General features: G+C 41.8%; 1 protein-coding gene across 5 annotated transcripts in view; it reads right to left on the minus strand.

The window, feature by feature from the left end:
• Positions 1 to 268: 268 nt before the first annotated feature.
• Positions 269 to 20,522, minus strand: part of LOC102295311 (rho GTPase-activating protein 44) — a 97,132-nt gene continuing 76,878 nt past the window's right edge. For 2 of the 5 annotated variants that reach the window (XM_014335905.2, XM_042223455.1), the window contains 6 exons: positions 20,331 to 20,511; positions 15,953 to 15,970; positions 13,627 to 13,818; positions 10,848 to 10,963; positions 9,009 to 9,392; positions 269 to 6,981 (listed from right to left, as the gene is read on the minus strand). In XM_014335905.2, coding sequence (XP_014191391.1) covers positions 6,824 to 6,981; positions 9,009 to 9,392; positions 10,848 to 10,963; positions 13,627 to 13,818; positions 15,953 to 15,970; positions 20,331 to 20,511 — 1,049 coding nt within the window. In that variant the 3' untranslated portion in view covers positions 269 to 6,823. Of the gene's footprint in view, positions 6,982 to 8,616; positions 8,670 to 9,008; positions 9,393 to 10,847; positions 10,964 to 13,626; positions 13,819 to 15,952; positions 15,971 to 20,330; positions 20,512 to 20,522 lie in introns of all 5 variants that reach the window. The other 3 variants (XM_042223462.1, XM_042223463.1, XM_042223464.1) reach the window with 3 other exon arrangements.

A 20,522-nucleotide genomic window follows, 5' to 3' on the forward strand; every position in this document is an offset into this window, starting at 1 on the left:
AAAAACGTGAAGAAAAAGTTTACCTACAAAGTTTTCAGTTTTTGTTCTATAGTTCAGTATCTTACAGGCTCCCTAAAACCGAACATCGGTGAGCGGAAGTGATATTAGAAGTTCTCTGAAATACCCCGTGAGGATTTAAATGTCCTTTTTCACTGTTGTACTTGCTGGAAATATTTTTTGCACTCCTGATATTCCAGAAGCCTTTCTGTCATCAGTTACACCGATTTAAATGACATTTATTTGGAACAAAAAGCACAGAACATCCGAGTAATATAAAAAAAAACATTTTTAATAGTTTCAACATTCGGATGAGGATTAATTTAATTTTTTTCTCATTTTATCTTACACTGTGTTCCACTTGGTGACTGAGAGAAAGCAAGTCCAAGAAAAGGCATTTCATCTGTACTCCAAACTTTAAAGAGTCCACAGCATCACCACAGTTTGACACAAAGAACTTTTTAAAAAAAGATTCCTTGATCGATCACGTTTTCCCTTTTTGTTTTGGCCCCCGTTACTTGGAACTTAAAGTTATGCAAAGAAAAGGATGAATGGAGATGGCTGCATGCACCACAGTGTAATCTACAGACTGCGCGGGTCCACGTGACCCTACACGTCACAGTTTTTTTCTCATTTGTAGTTGATTTTAGCAGATATTCAGTCCTCTGAAAGTGAATTATTCTGTCTTATCCTCCATGTTGTTTCGTTGTTGGTCTGTTTGGAGTCTGATGTGCTTTTCTTGATTTGCTATAGATAAAACCGGTGGAACATATGAGGATACGTGGTGAAAGCAAACAGGAAATCATGAATGATTTAAATAAACTCTTAGCAGAACTGACGGGGGAGCTTGACTCAAAAAGGTCAAAGGGCAGCACTGAATTTTCTTCTTTTCTTGCAAAGGTCGATCTATTCACTTATAAAAAATAAATACAAGCACATTTAAATAGGACCAAAGATGAGACGCATTTCATAGGCATGGTTAAAAAGCATGCTTCCGACTTCCACACAGCACAATGTCGATATTTGATACCCCTGCACACTCTTGAAACTATGTCACAACACACACAATCCGCCTTTATCACAACCTATGTGGTGGACATTGTCTATCAGTACATTCCACCGATGTAAAAAAGGCCTTTGAAGTTTAGTGCTCAAAGGGCATGCTTGCAAAAGCTGCAATACTGAAAACTGTCTCTGGAATCTCTTGCCGGCTGTCTTTGCTCGACTGGGTTATTGTTAATAAAGTCGTGTTTGACGTGTTCTGTATGTACAGGCTTTGATCTGAGACCCTTTAGTACAAAAACGAAGAGCAGCACATTGTAACACAGAAACAAAGACAGGACAGACCATTCACCTCAGCACAGCCTAACTGCAACAGCAAATTTGAAAAAGAAACTTTTTTCTAAATATTAAATTTAAATTGTAAAATCATGCTGCATTGATTCAAAATCAGTTTGAACAGCATTTCTTTTATGGCAAAAAATAAGAAGTTGGTAGATTCAAAGATCATTTGAGTACCAGGAAATAATCTGAAACTGTTTTTATCAGTAATTAAATGAATTTTCCAAACATAACAGAGAAATCTGCTCAGATTTGACAACTTTTCTTGGTGCTAAGTGATAGAAAGCTTTCTTTTTCTACAGTTTTTGGAGGAAGCTTAATTTATAGTCCTGTGCTGAATCTGCCTATGCTAAAAAAAAAAGTCAAGGCCCTGAAAATTTAAAATCCGGGCCACACATTTAAACAGGTTCTTAATGTTCGGCCTGGCCAGTGTTCTTTGTGGTCTGCACAGCAACAAGCGTCCCATCAAAATGACATAGACAGGCAGACATCCACAGCACCTGCAAGCTAACAAGCTAGCCAACGAGGAAAGCAAGAAAGGGCTCGGTCTCGTAGTAATAGAGCTGCTTCCTTCACTGTTATGTGCATCCAGAAAGGCTCGGCTATGGTACAGGGAAACAACACGATCTAAGATCATGATCAATCTACGTCTCATGACATGTTGACGGCTTTATGTCCACAAAGTGAGGAGGCTATATGAGTGATACATTATTAATTAAAACTACAAATTAAAAATGTCTGGATCCTCATGTGATTTCTCTTTCCTATCATGGTCCTTTAGTGACTCCCACGCCATAATAAGTGGCGTGGTTTTACAATCATACTTGTGCGCTGTTGTGTCTGCAGTGCTCTGCTGTGTTGGACTTGGAGCTGATAAATGCGGAACAACGGGAAAGACAGAAAAACACCACACGATTACGGTGGTAAAGCAGACCCAGCGTTGCTTAATCTTACTGCTCTCATCAGCGTTGGTTCAGACTAGATCTCAGGACCAGTCACTATGAGATCACAGTGGAGCATTTAGTATCTTGACAGCCAGACATTCCTCTGAGGAGGTGGTGGAAAGCGAAAACACAGGTAAATAGAGAGCAAATAGATAAAAAGGAGCCAGAAACACCTGCCCAGCTGAATGGCAATGTGGCTCCGCAGCTACTGGATGTGTAAAAACCAACTGTTTAAAATGTCCTTGTTGGAATTACAGTCGTAATATAAAAAAATAAACATGAATGGAGTCATTTCCCCAATATTCAATTCTATTAACTGTCAAAATGAGTTGTTTTTCAGTGTTACATTAACACTGGGTAATGAATTAGCACTGTGAGCACACTAAATGCAACTAGAGCCTATTACACGTTGGTTCACAGAGGCATTATCCTTGTAATAATCAATATACATTTTTGAGCATATTACCGCCACTGTAGGCTGCGTTGCCACAGCAGCAAGGTGGATGCCAGGCTATGCCAGAGGATACAGGGTCTCTACAGGTTAATGCAGCACTATAAATTAAGCTTTAGTCAGATAAAAGAAGCATCTTGATGGTTTGGATGACCTCTGGTATTTCTTTTTTGTACCAATTTAAAATTTTCTGCTTGTGAAAAAATCTGTTCTATGCAAACTGTTGTTTAACGTCTGTTTTTTCTTAAACATATAACCTCTGTTGCATTGCTGTCTGGTTCTGCTGTCTAAAAGACAGTAATGCAGCAGTTTTCATGCAGTCTGTTTAAACCTTTCAAACTGTGATCGATGTGTCACTGCAACTGCAGCACCCCACAGACACTTTTTATTTCTTAAGAACACACAATCACATTTCCACGAATCTCAAATATACCAGGAAATGTGCTCAAAGCTGCACGAGACGTCTTGAATTTTCACGTAGCTGCAGTGATGTGTTGTTGTTTTTTTGTTGTCTAAAATCAAATCTAAAAGTTCAAGAGGTTCATTCTGAGGTCAGAAACTGCAAAACAAGCACTAGATTTGACCTTTCAGTCTGCTGTACCATGTTAGGCTTGTGCTAGTTCCAGCAACATTATAATATTATACATATAGTATGGATGTTCATCATCATTTATCCTTTTCAATACAGTATTTGTATATATCTATATATATATATGAATTTCTCCCTTCAGTATATACAGAACAAACTGTATAGAGGCTTCGGTATTTACAAGAGTCCTGTGAGTGATATCGCGCTTTAAAGAAAGACACAGGTAGAGCAGCACAGTGACTTTGAGGCCATGTGTAGTGGATGTTTTCAGGACAAAAGGAAAGTCGTATAAATCTGGATAGGTCACAACAAAAACCCACCGCAAGGCAAATAGCAAACTACTGCTGTCGTACACAAACCTTGTTACTCCAGTTTAACTGATTTTCAAGTTTCCTCTTAAACTGAACCTGCGATTCCTGAAAAGGTTTTGATGCGGCAGCAGAGCAATTCTGGTCCCACGTTTGAATACTTGAAAAAAAATTCCTCAGATTCATGTGCAGCGGAAACGACCACAGCTCCTCATACCTAGTAAAAAGTATTCAGAAATATATCTGTATAAATACTCTCATCAAAATAAACACATATACACACATATCTTTGCACTTGCCTCTGGTTCACTAAAATAGACCAAAAATATCAGCATCATCAGGCAGGGTTCCTATAAACTGTAATGTGAATGTGGCTGAAAATGACAGAAAAACTGTGCTTATTTATAAGAGACCAAGCACCTTTTTTCTGAAAGTGTCTCTAGACTGTTTTCTGGCTTTGCTACGATATGACAGGATGTTAAATGTGTCAGGGCTGTTGCTCTTTCCCAAGAATGGTTCAATATGTCAATACAAGTTTGCACTGTATGAATCCTGGAGTGTGATACAGCAGGTTCATAATCTCTAAAATCTTTGTTTTTTAGCATCTTTCCACCTGTTGTTTGCGTTCTGTGTCAGTCTTACTGGTTTCATCAGTGTTGTTTCAAACAACATCTGCTAAGCTAACAGGAAACACAAAGTTAGCAGCTGGCCGGTGCATTTAATGGAGTGTTGGGCACCTAAAGAGCCAGATATGTCTCTCTCATGAAGTGGTGGAGACCAAAAACTGAGCTAAAAAGAGAAAAAGTATAAAGAAAAGCAGATGAATTGAATGATATTGCTTGCTAAGGGTGTACGGCAATCACACATGCCTAAATATGACTGCCTAGCAACCACTGATCGCTAAGGAAAAAGTTATATTGGCCAAATCGTTGGAGGTGCGTGACGGGTGAAATTGTTCACAAAGAGGGTGTTGCACCAAGAACCTCTGATCTAAATTATTATTGCATGGCACAAGCATGCAATTGGGTTTCAGAGTGCAGTGAAGCGCATGCTACTTCCTATGTGAAAAGGAAACAGACTGTTCACCATCAAAGTAAAAGTCGTGCCTTACAACTGCATCCAACACCTTTCAAAACATGAAACTTTAATTTTTTACTTCAACTGTTTTTAAGGCGAATGATCTCCATTTCCACTCTGCATCCCACTTTCCACAGTTTCATTACTGCTCAGCAACCGTGGCAATCTGCAAGCAACCAAAGCAATCACAAGGTGGTCTTTGGTGCATTACCGTATACCTCTTTCTGACCAATTTCACCTAGAGACTGCCAGCAATTTCTAGCAACCATTTGGCAACCAGTTGGGGAATACAAATTTTCTCTAGTGACCGGTGGGTACCATGGGATCACTGACAGGTCTTTAGGCCTGTGCGACTGGGACCTTAATCTACAGAGTCAGGATGAGGAGGTTAACCATTTAGGAGTTCAGAGTAGATCTGCCAACTCAGGTGGTTTGATTATGATGCCTCCTAAGTGAAGTGTTGTCGGCATGTCTTACTGGGGGGCGACCTTAGCCCAAAGCCAGCAGACGCTATTCAGATTTGAGCTCTCGGCTGGCTGCAGAATTCCCCGGTTTCCCACCAGAAAACCTGGAAATTGGGAGATCTGGGCATCTCTGCCTACCATGGCCTGAACCCAGGTAGGCAGCAGAGAAATAATGGATGGGTGGATAGCAGGTCCAAAAGTGATACAATATAAATTAATTAGGTTTGCCAAATTATTTAGCATAGTGTTTGAGGACAAGCATCGAATCGCTATCGAGCTAATGCGCTGACCAACAGTTAGTGGGAACAGCACAGCAATGAGCCCAGAAAAAGTAAAGAGAGGACAACTACCTGCCAGCAAACTGCCAAGTAAACAATGCAAAATGTTTAATATTTAATAGGTGTCTGTCTAATGTCTCGTGACAAAGGAAACACACAAGAAAACCCCACAGGGCACCCCACCCACAGAGCTGGCCATTCAGAGCCTCCGCTACTGCTATGTGGATGAAGTTTATTTTATTTTTAAAAAATAAACGATGTGGTTATGCACTCCAGGCTTCACAGTTACAAACTTGTACATCCTTGAAACTGAAATGACGCCTAACTCGACAAAGAAAAATGAAAGATCTCATTCGGCTTTGCGTCCTGCCAAAAAATATTTCTGAGTAAACACAATTGAGTTTTTCATTTTTCATACTGGTGGACGTTTCATAAACTACAGCATGTATCTCATATACTTTATAGCTCCCTGACAGCATCAACTATATAGCTCTCCCGTGGATACAAAATATGATCTGGGTTAGATTGTTAATCGTATCATACACTCTGAAAATGTACAGTATAAACAATAAATATCCAGTGACTGATATCCTGACTGAATGCCTTGTTATAAAGAGAAAGGAGTGATTGGGCGTTTAACCGCTTCCCAACCTGCTTAGTTAACTTCTAAACGTCTAAAACATTCATTCCTTTTTTTGCTCCACGACACCGACAGTGCAACATCATATAATACAATTACCACTTCACTTAACACGTCACACACACTAGCAAAACACACGCGCGCGCGCTTTCCAAAACGACACACTGGCACACTCACAGTGAACGCTCAAGTGGGACTGAAATTCGGGGCCAGAGGCGTTTCAAGCCAAGAGGAGATGAACGGTGAGAGTAGGAAGTTAACAGGACAGATATACAGCACTGTGTTAGTTTGTTCTGAAATTCACTCATGAAAAGCAGCAGCAGCAGCAAAGAGCACTCATCCTCCCAGCAGCCTGTTTCCAGTCTCGTGTGAGTGAGGTTAAAGGCAATATTGCAAGTGAATCAAATAAGGCAGAAAGAAAAAGAAAACATTAAGTTAAATAAAAAAAAAAAAAACATCCAGCCAATGCAAAATGTCAAATCTTCCCCTGACAACACTGTCGCCAAAACCGTGTGTATGTGTGTTCACCAGATTTTTTTGTTTTACTGTATAGAAGTGCTTTTTTCTTTTGTACGCGCTGGCCCCTCTGGATCGAGCACAGGTGAGGCGTGATGAGGAGGTCCAGAGGTGGCCGCTGAGGCCGAAGTTAATGCAGCTGGAGAGGTGAAAGGTCAATGAATGATCGAGACGGCACAGCAGTAGCTTGACGGAGAGGGTGGGGGAACTCGGTGGCGTCATAGCACTGTGCTCTCAGACTCTTCCTCCGAGTCCTCTTTGCTGTTGGCCGACTCCAGCTGTGCCACTGAGTTCCTGAAGGGGGAGATGTGGGTCAAGTCAAAAATACTGTCCAGTTCCATGTTAATGACGGGGATGTCCAAGTTGCAGAGGGAATCTGGCAGAACAGAGAGAACAAGCAGAGGATAAGCAGACAGATAAAAACCGTGCAAACAGAGAAAAAGATCCTTCCAGATGTGATTCATCAGCGCTGAATGATGTCACACACAGCAGACGTCCAAACCAAGGTTGGAAGCGTGAAGAAATAAATTAAAAATGCATGACAGGGATTCACAGTGTAAAAAGTGTATGTGTCTGTTGAACATCACCATTCCCTAATGGTGGGCAGGGGTGTCAAACATGAGGCCCAGGGGCCAGAATTGGCCCAGAGAAGACTCCAATCTGGCCCGTTGGATGACTTTGAAAAATGTGAGAGCTTGTGTCTGTGTGGAGCTAGCTCTGTGTAGAGGGGACAATGACACAACAAACACTAACTATCGATAAAGTTAGATCATTTTGACCAAACTAGCATTTTATGCAACACAATTAAGATTTCCTGTCACTGAAGGCTATTTGTCAAAATCAAAATCCTGCTGATGTACCACATGGACTTAATATATGCAGGCAAAACAAAATCCAAACAATATCTGTGCAGTTTACAAGCTCTTTTTATCCACTGCAAGCAAGCAGGCAACAAAGGGTCATGGCTTCTGAGGCAAGGAAAGTTCAGCGTACCCAGGATCTCTTTCTGTTATCTGGATTCACCCTAACGTCAACAATCAGGCTAAACCCTGGTGTGCATCAGTCTAACTATGAGAATCTGACCAGACACTTTTATCAGTAAGACTGGAAAACAATTGCTAAAAAAAACAAGGTTTAGTCTATATTAACCCACAAAAGAAAACTAAAAACTCAGACTGTAAGGCTGACAGTAAAAATTTGATGGTTTACAATCAAGAGGCTCAAGAAAACATGATGCTATTTTACAGAGAACTGATTGGTCAGTAGGTGGTGACTTCATAACTGTTAATGTCTAATTTTAAACATTTTCTGCTTCGATCCAGGTTAGGTTTACACCGTGTTACCATGGTAATATACCTAGTAAAGGCAAACAACCTACATAATACTGAAAACCCCAGGTTAGACCTGAAGTTACCTGGATAAGCTGAGCTCTCCCTTCATATATTACAGACCTTTGGTGCTTGTGCTTACCTACCTATATAGAAATTTGGCTAGTATGCCATGCAGTACATGTGTACTTATATAATATATTACTATAATATTGACAGTGAAGACATCTAGTGTACAACATGTGATGGAAAACTGGTGCAGACAGGAAGTGCGCTGACTGAGGGGCAGAGGTGGAGTCGGTGGGAAGCGTGAGGGGTGTGTGGGTGGGGTGACAGATGAAGCCAGGGAGAGGAGGGGCAGCTGGAGCAGGGCATTATGGGTGGGAATCCTAAGCGCAGGAGAGGTTGGGATCGGTGGACAGTCCGGTATGCACGCCCATGTAAGCCATGCATCAGTCTCAGCCACCATGCAAAGGCCAACAAAATGAGTAAAAGGTGGACTGAACACAGCGCCTGTATGGTCATATGAGTGAGGCTGCCGTAGAGCAGCGGATAATCTTAAACCTGCATCTACTGGCAGCTTCACTGTGTTGTGAGCATGTCAGCGGGCGGCTCCATGTTTGGGGTTTGAGGGTACCGAAGAGGAGGGGAAGGGAGGCTTTAGCACAGAAACTCCTGCTTACCCTAAAAGTCCCTCTCACACACAGAATCACACTGAACCTCTCGCCTCATACCGCTGCAGGTGAGACGATAAGAGGGGAAGAAATTACATGAAAATCATGATTAGAACCTGCAGGTGATGGAGAGGCAAACAAATGCATAATACACGACTCCTCTCCTGATGGAGAAGGACACCAAAGGATAGTCTGCTGTTATCCTACATCTATCATTATTGCCAATAAATGTCATGAAAAGACCAAAAACAGTGCATATACATCCAAGTACATGAACTTAAATAATAAGAATTCATAATATTTGTCAAACTATGGCATATTATTTATCAAATCTACATATAGCAAAAATAATTACGAACACAAAGTGCTTTAAAAAAAAAAACGGTCAAGTTTAGCATTACCAGTGGACATGCTTTCCCCAGGAGAAAGGCCGTCCAGGAGCCCAGATGAGTGCTCCAGAGGCTGGGGACTAGTGCCAGGTGTGGATGGAGGCTGAGGAGGAGGCAGGCTGGGTCTCTGCCGGGGCGGCTTGGGGGTCGGTCTGGCCTTGGTGAGAGTCCCAGCCAACGAGGGCGGAGAGGACAGAGACGGGGTGGTGACCATCTGCAACTGACCCGGGGAGCTGATGGTGGCATATCCCTGCGGGTAGCTGAAGCCATATGGGGAAGGGGTGCTGGGAGGAGTGGGAGACAGGCTGACTGGAGACGGTTGACCTGTGGACTGGTCAGACATGGCTCCCGTTGGGCAGTAAGGGCCTTTAGGCGGGATCGGAGCCAGCTTCTTTGCTGTAGAGAGACCACCAAGAAAGAACACAAGATGATCGGGGTCTGCAATATTTCCAAAATAAAAAGGCATTTAGCAGTCTGCTAGCATGTCTGTTTGTCAAATTAAAAGTGTTAAATTTTTATAGAAATCTGCGGTGATGCTTTAAAGTACCAGATTTTCAACATAAAAGAAAAAAAAACTTTGACATGCCCATTTTTCCAAAGTAAAAGAAATTTGCTTTAATTTGCCAGATCTTCAATATAAAAGCTGACAGTTATAAAAAAAAAGTTACCATGATAACAAATGTCTCTATATTTCTGAAATAAAAGCAACCAGTTTGCTTTAAGAATAAACAAATGTTTTGACATGCTATTTCAAAGTAAAAATCACTTTTTAGTCATAGAAATGTATCCGGATGCTTCATAGTACCAGATTTCCAACATAAAAGCTCCTTGTTAGCCACAAAAAAGTTATCAGGGTGAACCAAAGTCATATTTCCAAAACAAAAGAGTTTTAGGAATTTACCAGCATAATCTGACATCTTTGTTTTTCAGTTAAAGTAATTTAAAAGAGTGTGGGAAGCTACGAAAAAGATGCATAAATAAAACGTTTAACAGGATTATCACATTTATCAGTTTTACAAAATAAATGTAGTTATCAGGATTCCCAGAAATGTCAGATTTTCAAAGTACCAAAGTCAATGTAATTCAAATGTTTAATATGTTCTGGCCATATTAACAAATGCACTAATGTTTCTGCATCGTGACCTTCATCAGAGCGCGACCTCTTGTCATTCTTTTCTTCTGTATGAAGCTGTTTTTTGGTCAAATTTCCCACATATCAAATCATATAAAACAATTTCTTTTACAGGCCAACTCTGACAAGTGATGTGTGAAATCAAAGTTTAAGTGTAAAAGAGATGCTTGTCTCATCTTCAGTCTAATAAACTCTGAAGTTCCCCAGACAAATTTACCCATCAAATTGCTCATTAATTATAATATCTGCCTTAATTAAACCCTTCAATCATACAGCATCAAGTCAAGTTTATTTCTTCAAACTAAACATCGCCCTCTTATCCTTCGAGTCTGAGGATATTTTAGCAAATAAAACTCTACTGCAGCCGTCAGTCAGTTATTATGTGGTTTTCCAAGGACCTTTTCCCCTCTTTTGTGCAGCAACCAGAGTGGAAACAAAGAATGAAAACACACTTTTGCAGATTTACATCCTCTCCACACGAGAGGTTCCACTGTAACTTAAAATGACCTCATTCACAGCACTGACTAATAGATTAGACAGATTCTATTAGAGCCTGAGAGACAGCTAAATGAACACAGCGTGCTGCATCTTTTTTTGCTGTCACAGTACTGGGCAAGGTGCAGTTTTTAAATCCCCAAAAGTAATTACTTTTACTATTTTTACCATGTTTTTGAGACAAGCTGAGATCCCTGTCATACACGCCCAGTTAGTTGTATTACCTCTCCTCAAGGTGTGCGGACTGTGGTCAGAGAGCTGCGACTGTCCACTAGAGGTCACTGCTCCCTGGAGCCCCTTCTGTCCAATCACTGGAGACAGCTCCTTGTTCTTCAGAGTACTGAGGAGAGAGTGAAGGACAAAACACACAAACACACACATTACGATATACTTTCTTCTGTAATTTACTAACCCTGCCTCCATAAATCTCTTTGTTTTATAAAAAAAAAGGAAAATATATGAGAGCAGCCATAATTCCCGGTGACCACTGTTGCAGATGGACATGTAGCTTTTACAGTTGAGCAAAAAAAGAAGGAAAGAAAATTCAAACATATCCTGACAGCTTAATAAATTTTCCTTACTCCTACAGCACAGTGTAGCCAGAATGCCAATGGGAAGAAGGTCTTAAGGTCAAAACATAACCAGTTTACTCTCTGATCGACTGACTCTCCTCAGCTACGCCTCAACACACTCTCACTCTTCAGCAAACGAGACATGGAAGCAGCCGGCATTCAAAGGGAAGCTATTATGCTGATACGATATCTGGATTTTCATATTAAACATGGCTGAAGTTTCAAATTAATGAGGTCAGCATATGTAAAAGTAATATCTGTGATACTACTACTACTTACCTTCTGCCCTATTTCAGCCAGTTTTTCCTGCTCTTAGCTCTGAATGATGTCAGAGAGAGTGGACAGACCACCTGCTGTTCAAATCTGTTTATAAGCGGCAGAAGATAGCAATGTTTTCTGATATTTACTAAGATGTATTTGACTGTTCAACACCTCCAAACATCTCTTACAGGACTGTGACCTCATCTTTTTTTAAAGGACGCTTTATGAGACTGTGGTTGTCTTTGGTTTTGTCTGACATGTGGTAGTTAGCAGTGTGTACTTCCTCCCTCTTTTAATGGTTGCTGGTAATCAGCTTGTAGATGGGTAATGCAACCTTACATAAGGGGAAACTATTTATTCTCTATCAGTGAAAATATGTATAAAAAAAGCAAAATAGGTCCCCTTTAAACTCATATGAACATGTTGCTGTAAACCAAAGCAGATGCTTTTTGGGGTTTCCTTAAATATCAAACAATGCTGTTTTGCTCCTGCATACATCATTGCCTTCGCATTCAAAATCTCACTGACTCATTAACGCTGACTTTTATAATCATTGACTGAAAGCTTTGGATTTCCTTTGTTGCCTGGCAACAGGCTCCTGAATACCCTGCTCACATGGAAAGTTATGGATTGCATACATGGCAGCAAAATTAAAGATGGATGTGATAATGGAATCCTTAAAGCGCTTTGATTTCTATAAGAGACAGCTGCAAACCAAGCGAGTTAATAGGACACAGAGTAGGGTGGCACTGAAGGGAGTTTCTTTTTTTCTTTTTTTAAAAAAATCACCCCTCTCTTGTGCTTCCTTGTCCCTGCGGGGGCCTCTCCTTATTTGTGTGTGATTTGTGTTAGTGGGAGCGGGTTGAGCAGGGCTCTGTATTTACCTCGTCAGCTTGGCTCCTCTCTCCCGGCTACAGGCACAGGCTGCCCATGGAGGTGGAGCAGGGAGAGGGGTGCTGGGGGTTTTCGGGGAGCCAAGGAAGAGATCGTGACGAGTGAGAACGAGCGGGGGTTTGATGTAAAGGGAGGAGCCATTCGTTTCGGACGGGGGCCCATGCGGAGCAATAGACGGGGAGGCCGGTTTGGGCAGATGCAGGGAGTTAGGTTTGGGGTTGGAGTTGACGTCAAGCTGCTGAGGGGACGGGCACAGGGAGTGAAGGAGCGGGGGTGGGCTGTACCCAGTGCGGCGGGGTGGAGGGGACGGGCCAGGGGGCACAGATTCGGGGCTGGGGGCAACGGGACGCATACCCGGAGGTGTTCGGGTGCGGAAATGGTGGTGAGGGAGCGAGTAGGAAGAGCAAGAGGAGGAGGAAGAGGAGGAAGAAGAGGAAGAGGGGTAAGGGGGAGGCGGCCTCTCCTCCTCTGGGGAGGGGTAGGCGTAACAGGAGTCCGACCAATTGGAGGATGCATCGTCTGAACTGCAATGATAGAAATATCAGTGATTCAAGCGGATGAATTCATTAGTTCTAGGACGAGGGATGTGTGGATTTGAAACTTTAAGTTTGGTCCATAACGAGGGAAAAATCAGGGGAAAAATCAGGTGAGGAGTAATCGTTGTTGGGACAGTGAAGTGAAGGCTCCAGGAGGGAAAGAGCACAAAGAAAACAAAATAATAAAACAGAAAATCAGCCACCTCATCCATTGCAGGCTCCTGCGACAATGGACCGTTATGCTGCTAATGATGCTCGGACTGATGGCAAAAGAAAAATAGAGATGTGATCCATGCACATGCAGCAATAAATAGTTTTCTACTGAACTGTGGATGAACCTTTCAACACATTTTGGTTAAACCCAGCCCTAAGTAGAAGTGAAATCTTCACATGATATGCAGTATCACCACTCAGGCAGAAAATTAACTCCACGCGTGACTCAGGAAATTCAGGGGGTGAGGAGATGTTGAAATGAAAAGAAGTTCTAAATGACATGCCTCATCAGGGTGGGTTCACACAGAGGTGAGGATGAACGACAGACAAGAAAACAAGGGGTGGAGGTGGGGTGGGTGGGGGTTGGAAGGGGCAGACAGCGCAGTTCGGGTGTCATTTGCAGGGCGCGGCAGCAGACGCGGTGACGAGCGAGCAGCGGCAGCAGGTGTGTGTGCAGGCGTGGAGCAGGAGTAAAGGAGGGGTGGGGAGGTGAAACAGGAGGACGGGTGGGGCCACAACTGCCTTACCTGGCTCGGTCGCTGCTAGTGGGAGGAGGGGTGGGGGAGGGGGAGGCTGAGAATTCCCCAGGCTGCTCGGGGATGAGCGCGTCAATGGGTGGGGTGGGGGGGTGCACACTCGGTGGCGTGGACAAGGATTTACGCGTAGACGACGATCCCCTGCGCGACACCCAAGAAGTGTCCATCACCCTGACACCCATGCTGCAGTGGGACAGAGATGCACAGCCAATCAAGTCAAAGGGCGTGTTTGTCTGTGTGTAGTTCAGGGGTCAGGTTTCCACACCCAAAACACATCATCCGGGGGGTAAAAGGGATCGGCTTTCCTGTCTCTCATTTATATCAGTGCATTTAAAAAAGGCCGAACCCAGACGAGCAGGTAGGGTCGCTCAGCTTCACTCACACGATTCCCAGCATGCAACAACACACATTCTCCTGCAACATGATGGAAAATAACTAATATATATTTTAAATAACTCAACAAACAAAAATTAGTTTGGATGAAACAGGATGTGCGTTTCCGTCCTTTTCATTTTAAGTGCAAATCAGCAGAATTAATTGATGGCTGCATGCAAGTGGAAACATCCAGGACTAAGGAAATGAGGCCAGAGCAGGACTTCGCGAAGCAGTGTGTGACATCACAGTTGCTACATCCATCTTTTCTACTGTCTCCTGATGAGAACGGTATGTTGTTTCAGGGCTTCAACTTATATATAATTCAGACGGCTGGTGCTAATCCAGTGAATTCTGCAGGGTTTTTAATGCATTTATCCCACTGTGGGCTTGATTCTGCTAGCTGAGGAAAACAGTCATTGTCAAACTAATTAATTACACATGTACTTTCCTGTGTCATTAAAACAGAATTGATCGATCTCATATAGGTCTCTTGGCTGTCTAGAGTTTGAGGAAGATCGATGCCACACTTAAGGTTTGTCAATTCTTCTTAGGGTTTGAGGTAGTTTAACTTAATATGGCACAAAGTCTGTTGGAACAGCAGGCCCAAGGTAACTAAATCCACCCACCACTCCCTTCTTAGCTGCTCTTCTTCTGTATAAAACCAAATGTGGTTTTATGTATTTTATATCTAAGGTGACCCTTGCCTGGAAACAAATGCCTATAGAAAAAAAAGAAAAAAATGTAATTGAATTCAAAAAATGAAAGAAATCTACACAAGCCAATACAAACAAACAAAATAAATAAATAAAAATAAAAAGATGGATATGAAAAGATATGAAAGTGAAGCCAATGCATCAGACCTGCATTCTTTCAAATGGCCAGCAGGTGGCGACTCTTCTGGATCCAAACAGAAGTCAGATTCTATAAAAGTAAAACCTTTCCTCGCAAGTTTATGCTTTGAATCACTTTGTTTCTTAGCAAATACAGCATTATGTTGTAAATGTTGGCCCTATTTAAAGTAAACTAGAGGAAAACCTTGGTACATTACCTACTGTACTTCAAAACGACGTGTGATGTCAAGGTGGCTACTTTAAAGTCAATAACTGTCTCAAGTTGGATACTTTGTCTATACACTTACCATAAGTACACAAGTATACTACTAATAGTGTAGTAGTAGTGTTGTCTTAAATCAAACACAAAAGTAAACTTTTCAGGGCGATGCTGCAGGTCATAAATCACGAAACCTCCTGAGTTTTCCTTTGTTTAAAAGAAGTATCCTCTAATGAGTCTAAAATGCGTTTTGGACAAATGAATATTAGAAAGAAAAATTCCATCACATGTAGACAGCTGACTCCGGCTGATGGAGCAGAGCTGTGCTGGAGGGCTGATCTAATTCGAAAAGCTTTTTATTTAATTACTGAAAGGCTGCACACTGTATAGATGGTTGACCACAAGCAGCAGACGCCCCCCTACCCAATCTGCACTTAGACAATAACACAGATAATGCAAGGTCAGTAAAAAGTATAGTGTTTTACCCCAGCTAAACTAACTGGCTTCCATTTCAAACAGATTACCACAAAAACCCCTCAATTAGTACGATAAGACAAAAACAGTAACTGTAACTATGCAGTCAGGTGAGATAAGCAACAAGAGACTATTGTATCCACAGGCTGAACGAGTCAGTTCAGTATCAGAAACTGCAAAGATGCCTCTTACTTATGTAAACAGAGAGAAACAGGCCTGTTTATTCACGTCCCCCCACTCTGCTGAGATACTGAACTACAGGAGTCCAAATATATCATTTCACACACACCCCTATGAAGCAATACACACTCAGACACATGACAAATGAGAGACAGCTCCTTTCAACGTGCAGCTGAGACGAACAGATGATGAACAGAGTGACATGAGGATGAGTGGAGGAAAAGGAGCTATACCGTACCTTTGTATCTTCCTAATGCTGCAGTGTTAAAACAGAGACAAGCACAGTGAGGACACGAGCAGAGACCACGAAAGACTCGTACGCTTGGACTCGATAATAGCATTGTTATCAAAGAAGTGAAACAGGATAACGCTTTAAGAGAGGAGAACAGTGAAATATTGAGGCCATGTCGAAAACTAAGGAGGAATTTAGCTATAATCAGGTCAATGTTTCCCTGCTGGATACAGTAAAATCCCCCAAAACATGCGAGAGGTTTCCTGCAGCTGCAGTGAGTCTTTAGTAAGTGTGGTTTCTCTGCAGTGGTAGAAACACAAAGTAAAAATGACTGGCACTTTGTCTTGACATTTCTTTTTGTTGGTCTCTGATTGAGCAATAACAAGCATTTCTACTGATATTACCAAGCGTGTACACACAGCCTGGGAAGAAACAGGTTTTATGAAGGATCTTTCAGTGAGTTTTGCACAGACTTTCACTCCCAGTCACAACCAGCAGTGATTTAGTGTAGTTCACGATAAAGGACGTGTTTCAACAGGCAGCATTTCTGAACTCTCAACATCTGTTTTCTATAGAAATCCAGCCTATAGTCAGACCCTTTGGCAAGTCTTTGAATATCAATTCTCTCATCAAAATCAAGAAGTGAACAAGATTTATCTTACCAACATTAAATATAAGGGTGGCAGAGAAAACCTTACCAAAGATGGTTTTGGAACCCATAGCAATGATTTGCTATAGGTTACAGAGACTCTAATGAGGCATCAGTCTTTCTTATCGGTTTACACGAAATACAGATGTTATTTTGAGATTTTTGTAACAGTTTTCCTAAAAATGAACAACTTTCCCAAAAGATCCTAACAAGTCATCAAACATCAGTAGGGGTTAAAGTGGAATTTGGCAGGTGGAGGAGTCCTAAGATCTGCGGTAACAGGGCAGCAGGAGACTTAAAAAGGCATAAAATCTCTATGGATTTAACCAGCTTCGTCATACATTATATATAAGCAGATGTTAGAAGAGCCATCATGGCTGCTCTCCAACCCCTGGCCAGTATGAAGCCAGTATAAAGGTGGAATTTGGAAATGTTGCTAAAGAGCACCACCAGCTTAAAGGACTTCAAGTAGTTCTTCTGGGAGCAAATCCTGCAACTCAGCAGATATCATGAAGTACCTCTATTTAGACCTCAGTAGAGTGAATGAGTCCTAAAACCTGGAAATGAGTTAGCATTTTGCACTTCTAGTTCGCAGGCAGTGGGTTCTAAAAATGTTCAGTTTTTTTTTTAATGCTTTAATACATTCGTAGTAGTTTTTGTAGCTCTGAACATTTTTTTTTTGTTCTATTGCAAAAAATTACGTAGTAAATACCTGACTCATGAAATTTGAAGCTTTTACTTCAGAAGATAGACGGCTAAACAAGCAAAATTAACATTCAGGATAATTGTGGTGCACATAGAAGCTTAGTGGTGGTGATTTAGCATTAGCGTTGCACTTCTTGTGATTGATTCAGTGATTGAGTGCTATCAATCAGGTTGTGTTGTGTAACAAAACATATAAGTATCATAAGTTTTATTTTGCAGTGCGCTGAAGAAGCGCACTGCAAAATAAAACAACTAGTCTAATGGAAGCTCCACCCACCTGCTGTTCAGACCTTCTGTTTGTGTGGCTCAGCCAATCAGAAGAAAATGGGTGGAGCTCAAACTGTGAGTTTCAGACAGAGGATGAAGAGTAGGGCTGTAGCAAGGCTGAGGTAAGACATACTAGGATTGTTTTGAACTGTGAATCATGCAAAGCTACTCCAGGAGAATCCAAAAATAAGATTACAGGGCTGGAAATGGCTGTAATAGGTGCCCTTTAAACTTACACTTTTAACATTAAGTGAATATAATGATTGTTGCTTTTTAATCCAAGCTGGGATCTAATCTGTGCTATCAGTGTCAAAGAAGAAGAAGAATGTTGGGCTATTTGTCTAATCATCACCTGCTCTCCCAGAGTTGCAGAGAAGTGCCGCAAGTTTAGTATCTAAATATTAATTAACTTATTAGACTGACATAAATTAAGTAAGAAATTAAAGAGGACTCATGTAAAAGCAGACTTTCTTTTGGTGGAGCAACAGCCTTTGGTTCTAAGGACTGTTTCTACTGAAAGTTGAGCTCTATTGATCCGACCCACACGGTCCAGGTTTAATTAGTCGGGCTACTTGTGGCCCCTGGGCTGCAGAGCTCAGGCTCCCCCCAGGCCCTGATAAGACCATGGGTGTATTAAAGCATTAGAGAAAGACACTCAGATTCAGACAGTGAAAGAGAAAGAAAGCGACTGACTGGTTTTCAGCTAATCCCTCTTCACAGTTTGAGGATTGTCGGATTGCTCATTTCACAGACTAAATGTCAGCTCACCCTCTGTCTTTTTCTTTCTCACTTCCAGATGTCTCAGTGAGCTGCAGAGAAAAGTTATGAGGGCAGGTCCTGTAGATAAAGAGTGAAACTGTATCGTTTTCTGTCCACCTCAGAGTGAAACTGAGCTTCTCACTGAGGTCACTTCTCACGGCAAACTTGTGTAATCGTTGGGGAATTTTCCTTCTCTTACTTCACACGTCCGACCCTGTCAGGAAGCAGTCGTGTGGAAAGTTTATGAGCCTCAATGTGGCCTTGTGTAGAAAAAATGTCTCTAGCTGTCAGTCAGCTGGATGACAGTGTACGCAGAGAAGACTGCTAATTAATTCAGAGACAGGTTTAAACAGGTGGAATCAGTGGAAGTTTTAGACGAGAACGTTTTATTTAGGGAGTCAGTCTGTGCACATATAAACCGTTTATATTTGTTTGCATATTAAAATCATACTGCAACAGACACTCACCGGCCACTTTATTAGGCACACCTGTTTAACTGCTCATTAATGCAAATTATCTCATCAGCCAATCATATGGCAGTAACTCAATCTATGCAGGCGGGTAGACATGGTCAAGATAATCTGCTGAATTTCAAACCGAGTATCAAGAAGAAAGAACAAAATTGTGACTGGCTGACAGAGAAGTTGGTCAGAGTATTTCAGAAACTGATGATCTTCTGGGATTTTTCCACACAACCATCTCTGGGATTTACAGAAAAAGACCAAAGACAAAAAATATCCAGTGAGCGGCAGTTCTCTGGGCAAAAATGCCTCGTTGATGCAAGAGGTCAGAGGAAATCGGCTAAGTTACCCTGAGCTTATAGGGAGGCAACCATGAGAGACACAGAAGAACATCTCTGAACTCACAAAAGGTCAAAGCAGACTGACTCTAGCAGCAGACCACACCAAGAACAGGAAACTGAGGCTACAATTTACATCAGCTCATCAAAATTGGCCAATAGAAGAGTAGAAAGATGTGGTCTGGTCTGAAAAGTCTTGATTTCTGTTGCAACTTTGCAGTAAACAGCACAAAAGCACGGCTCCATCCTGCAGGTCAGGCTGCTGGTGGTGTAATAGCGTGGGGATATTTTATTGGCACACTTTAATTCCCTTAGGACCTACGGAGTGTCATTTAAACACCACATCATACCTGAGTATTGTTAATGATCATGTCCATCCCTTAATAATAGATGTCAGGTCACAAAGCTCAAATAATCTCAAACTGGTTTCTTGAACATGACAGTGAGTTGATTGTACCTAAACGACCTCCACAGTCACCAGATCTCAATCCAGTAGAGGACCTTTGGTGTGCGGTGGAACGGGACATTCACATATTGGATCAGCAGGAACTGTGTGACTCTATCATGTCAGTATGGACCAAAATCTGAGGAATGGTTCCAGCACTTGGCTAAATCTATGCCTTTAAAAACGAAGACAGTGTTGCAAGAAAAAACAGGGTCCAACCGAGTAGTAGCAAGGTGTACTTAATAATGTGGCTGGTGAGTGTATATTCTGTACTAACCTACACTTTCATAAGTTGCCCATGCCAATCTTTCCAGATCTGCAGTGACTAAAAGTACACTGTAACCCTTCTCTCGCTTGTTTCTAAGATTATGTGCATTCTTACTTTAGGCCTAATCCCAATACTGTTTTTAATGTACTGATACTTGATTTTAAGGCCGATATCAATATTTGGCGATTTAAAAATCTAATATATTTGTTATGTGCAGTTATCTATGAATCTATGACAGTACAGCTTAAAAGTAATCTTGTTCTGTGAATTATTTGTTTACATTCTGCTTGGATCTGCTGATTGCTGTGTTTCAAACATATATGCTGCCAGTGGGAAGTTGCAGAGAGCTTTCTGAAACAAATCATACAAGATCAACTCTCATAATTTTCAGCCGTCATAAATGCCAGTACCAATATCCGCAAATAGCTAATATCTGCCAACATATCGGTCGGGCTCTGAAATGCATCGCTAAGAGACACAGAAGAGTCATACCCGTCCTTCTTATAAAACTCCAGCATCATGTTGTCTGTGGCGACGCTGAGCGGCCGCCGGCTCTGGTCGTTCTGCTTGCGATCCATCTGATCCATATCTGGAGACGGCATCGAGCTGTAGTTGGCGTTGTGGTTGGTGTGGACGGGGCTGCCGTAGTTTCCTGTGACATTGAACTCGATCTCTAACGAAGAC

Source organism: Haplochromis burtoni, unplaced genomic scaffold (assembly GCF_018398535.1).
Source record: "Haplochromis burtoni strain Fernald_Lab_line unplaced genomic scaffold, NCSU_Asbu1 Contig_6, whole genome shotgun sequence".
In the NCBI taxonomy this organism is placed as follows: domain Eukaryota; kingdom Metazoa; phylum Chordata; class Actinopteri; order Cichliformes; family Cichlidae; genus Haplochromis; species Haplochromis burtoni.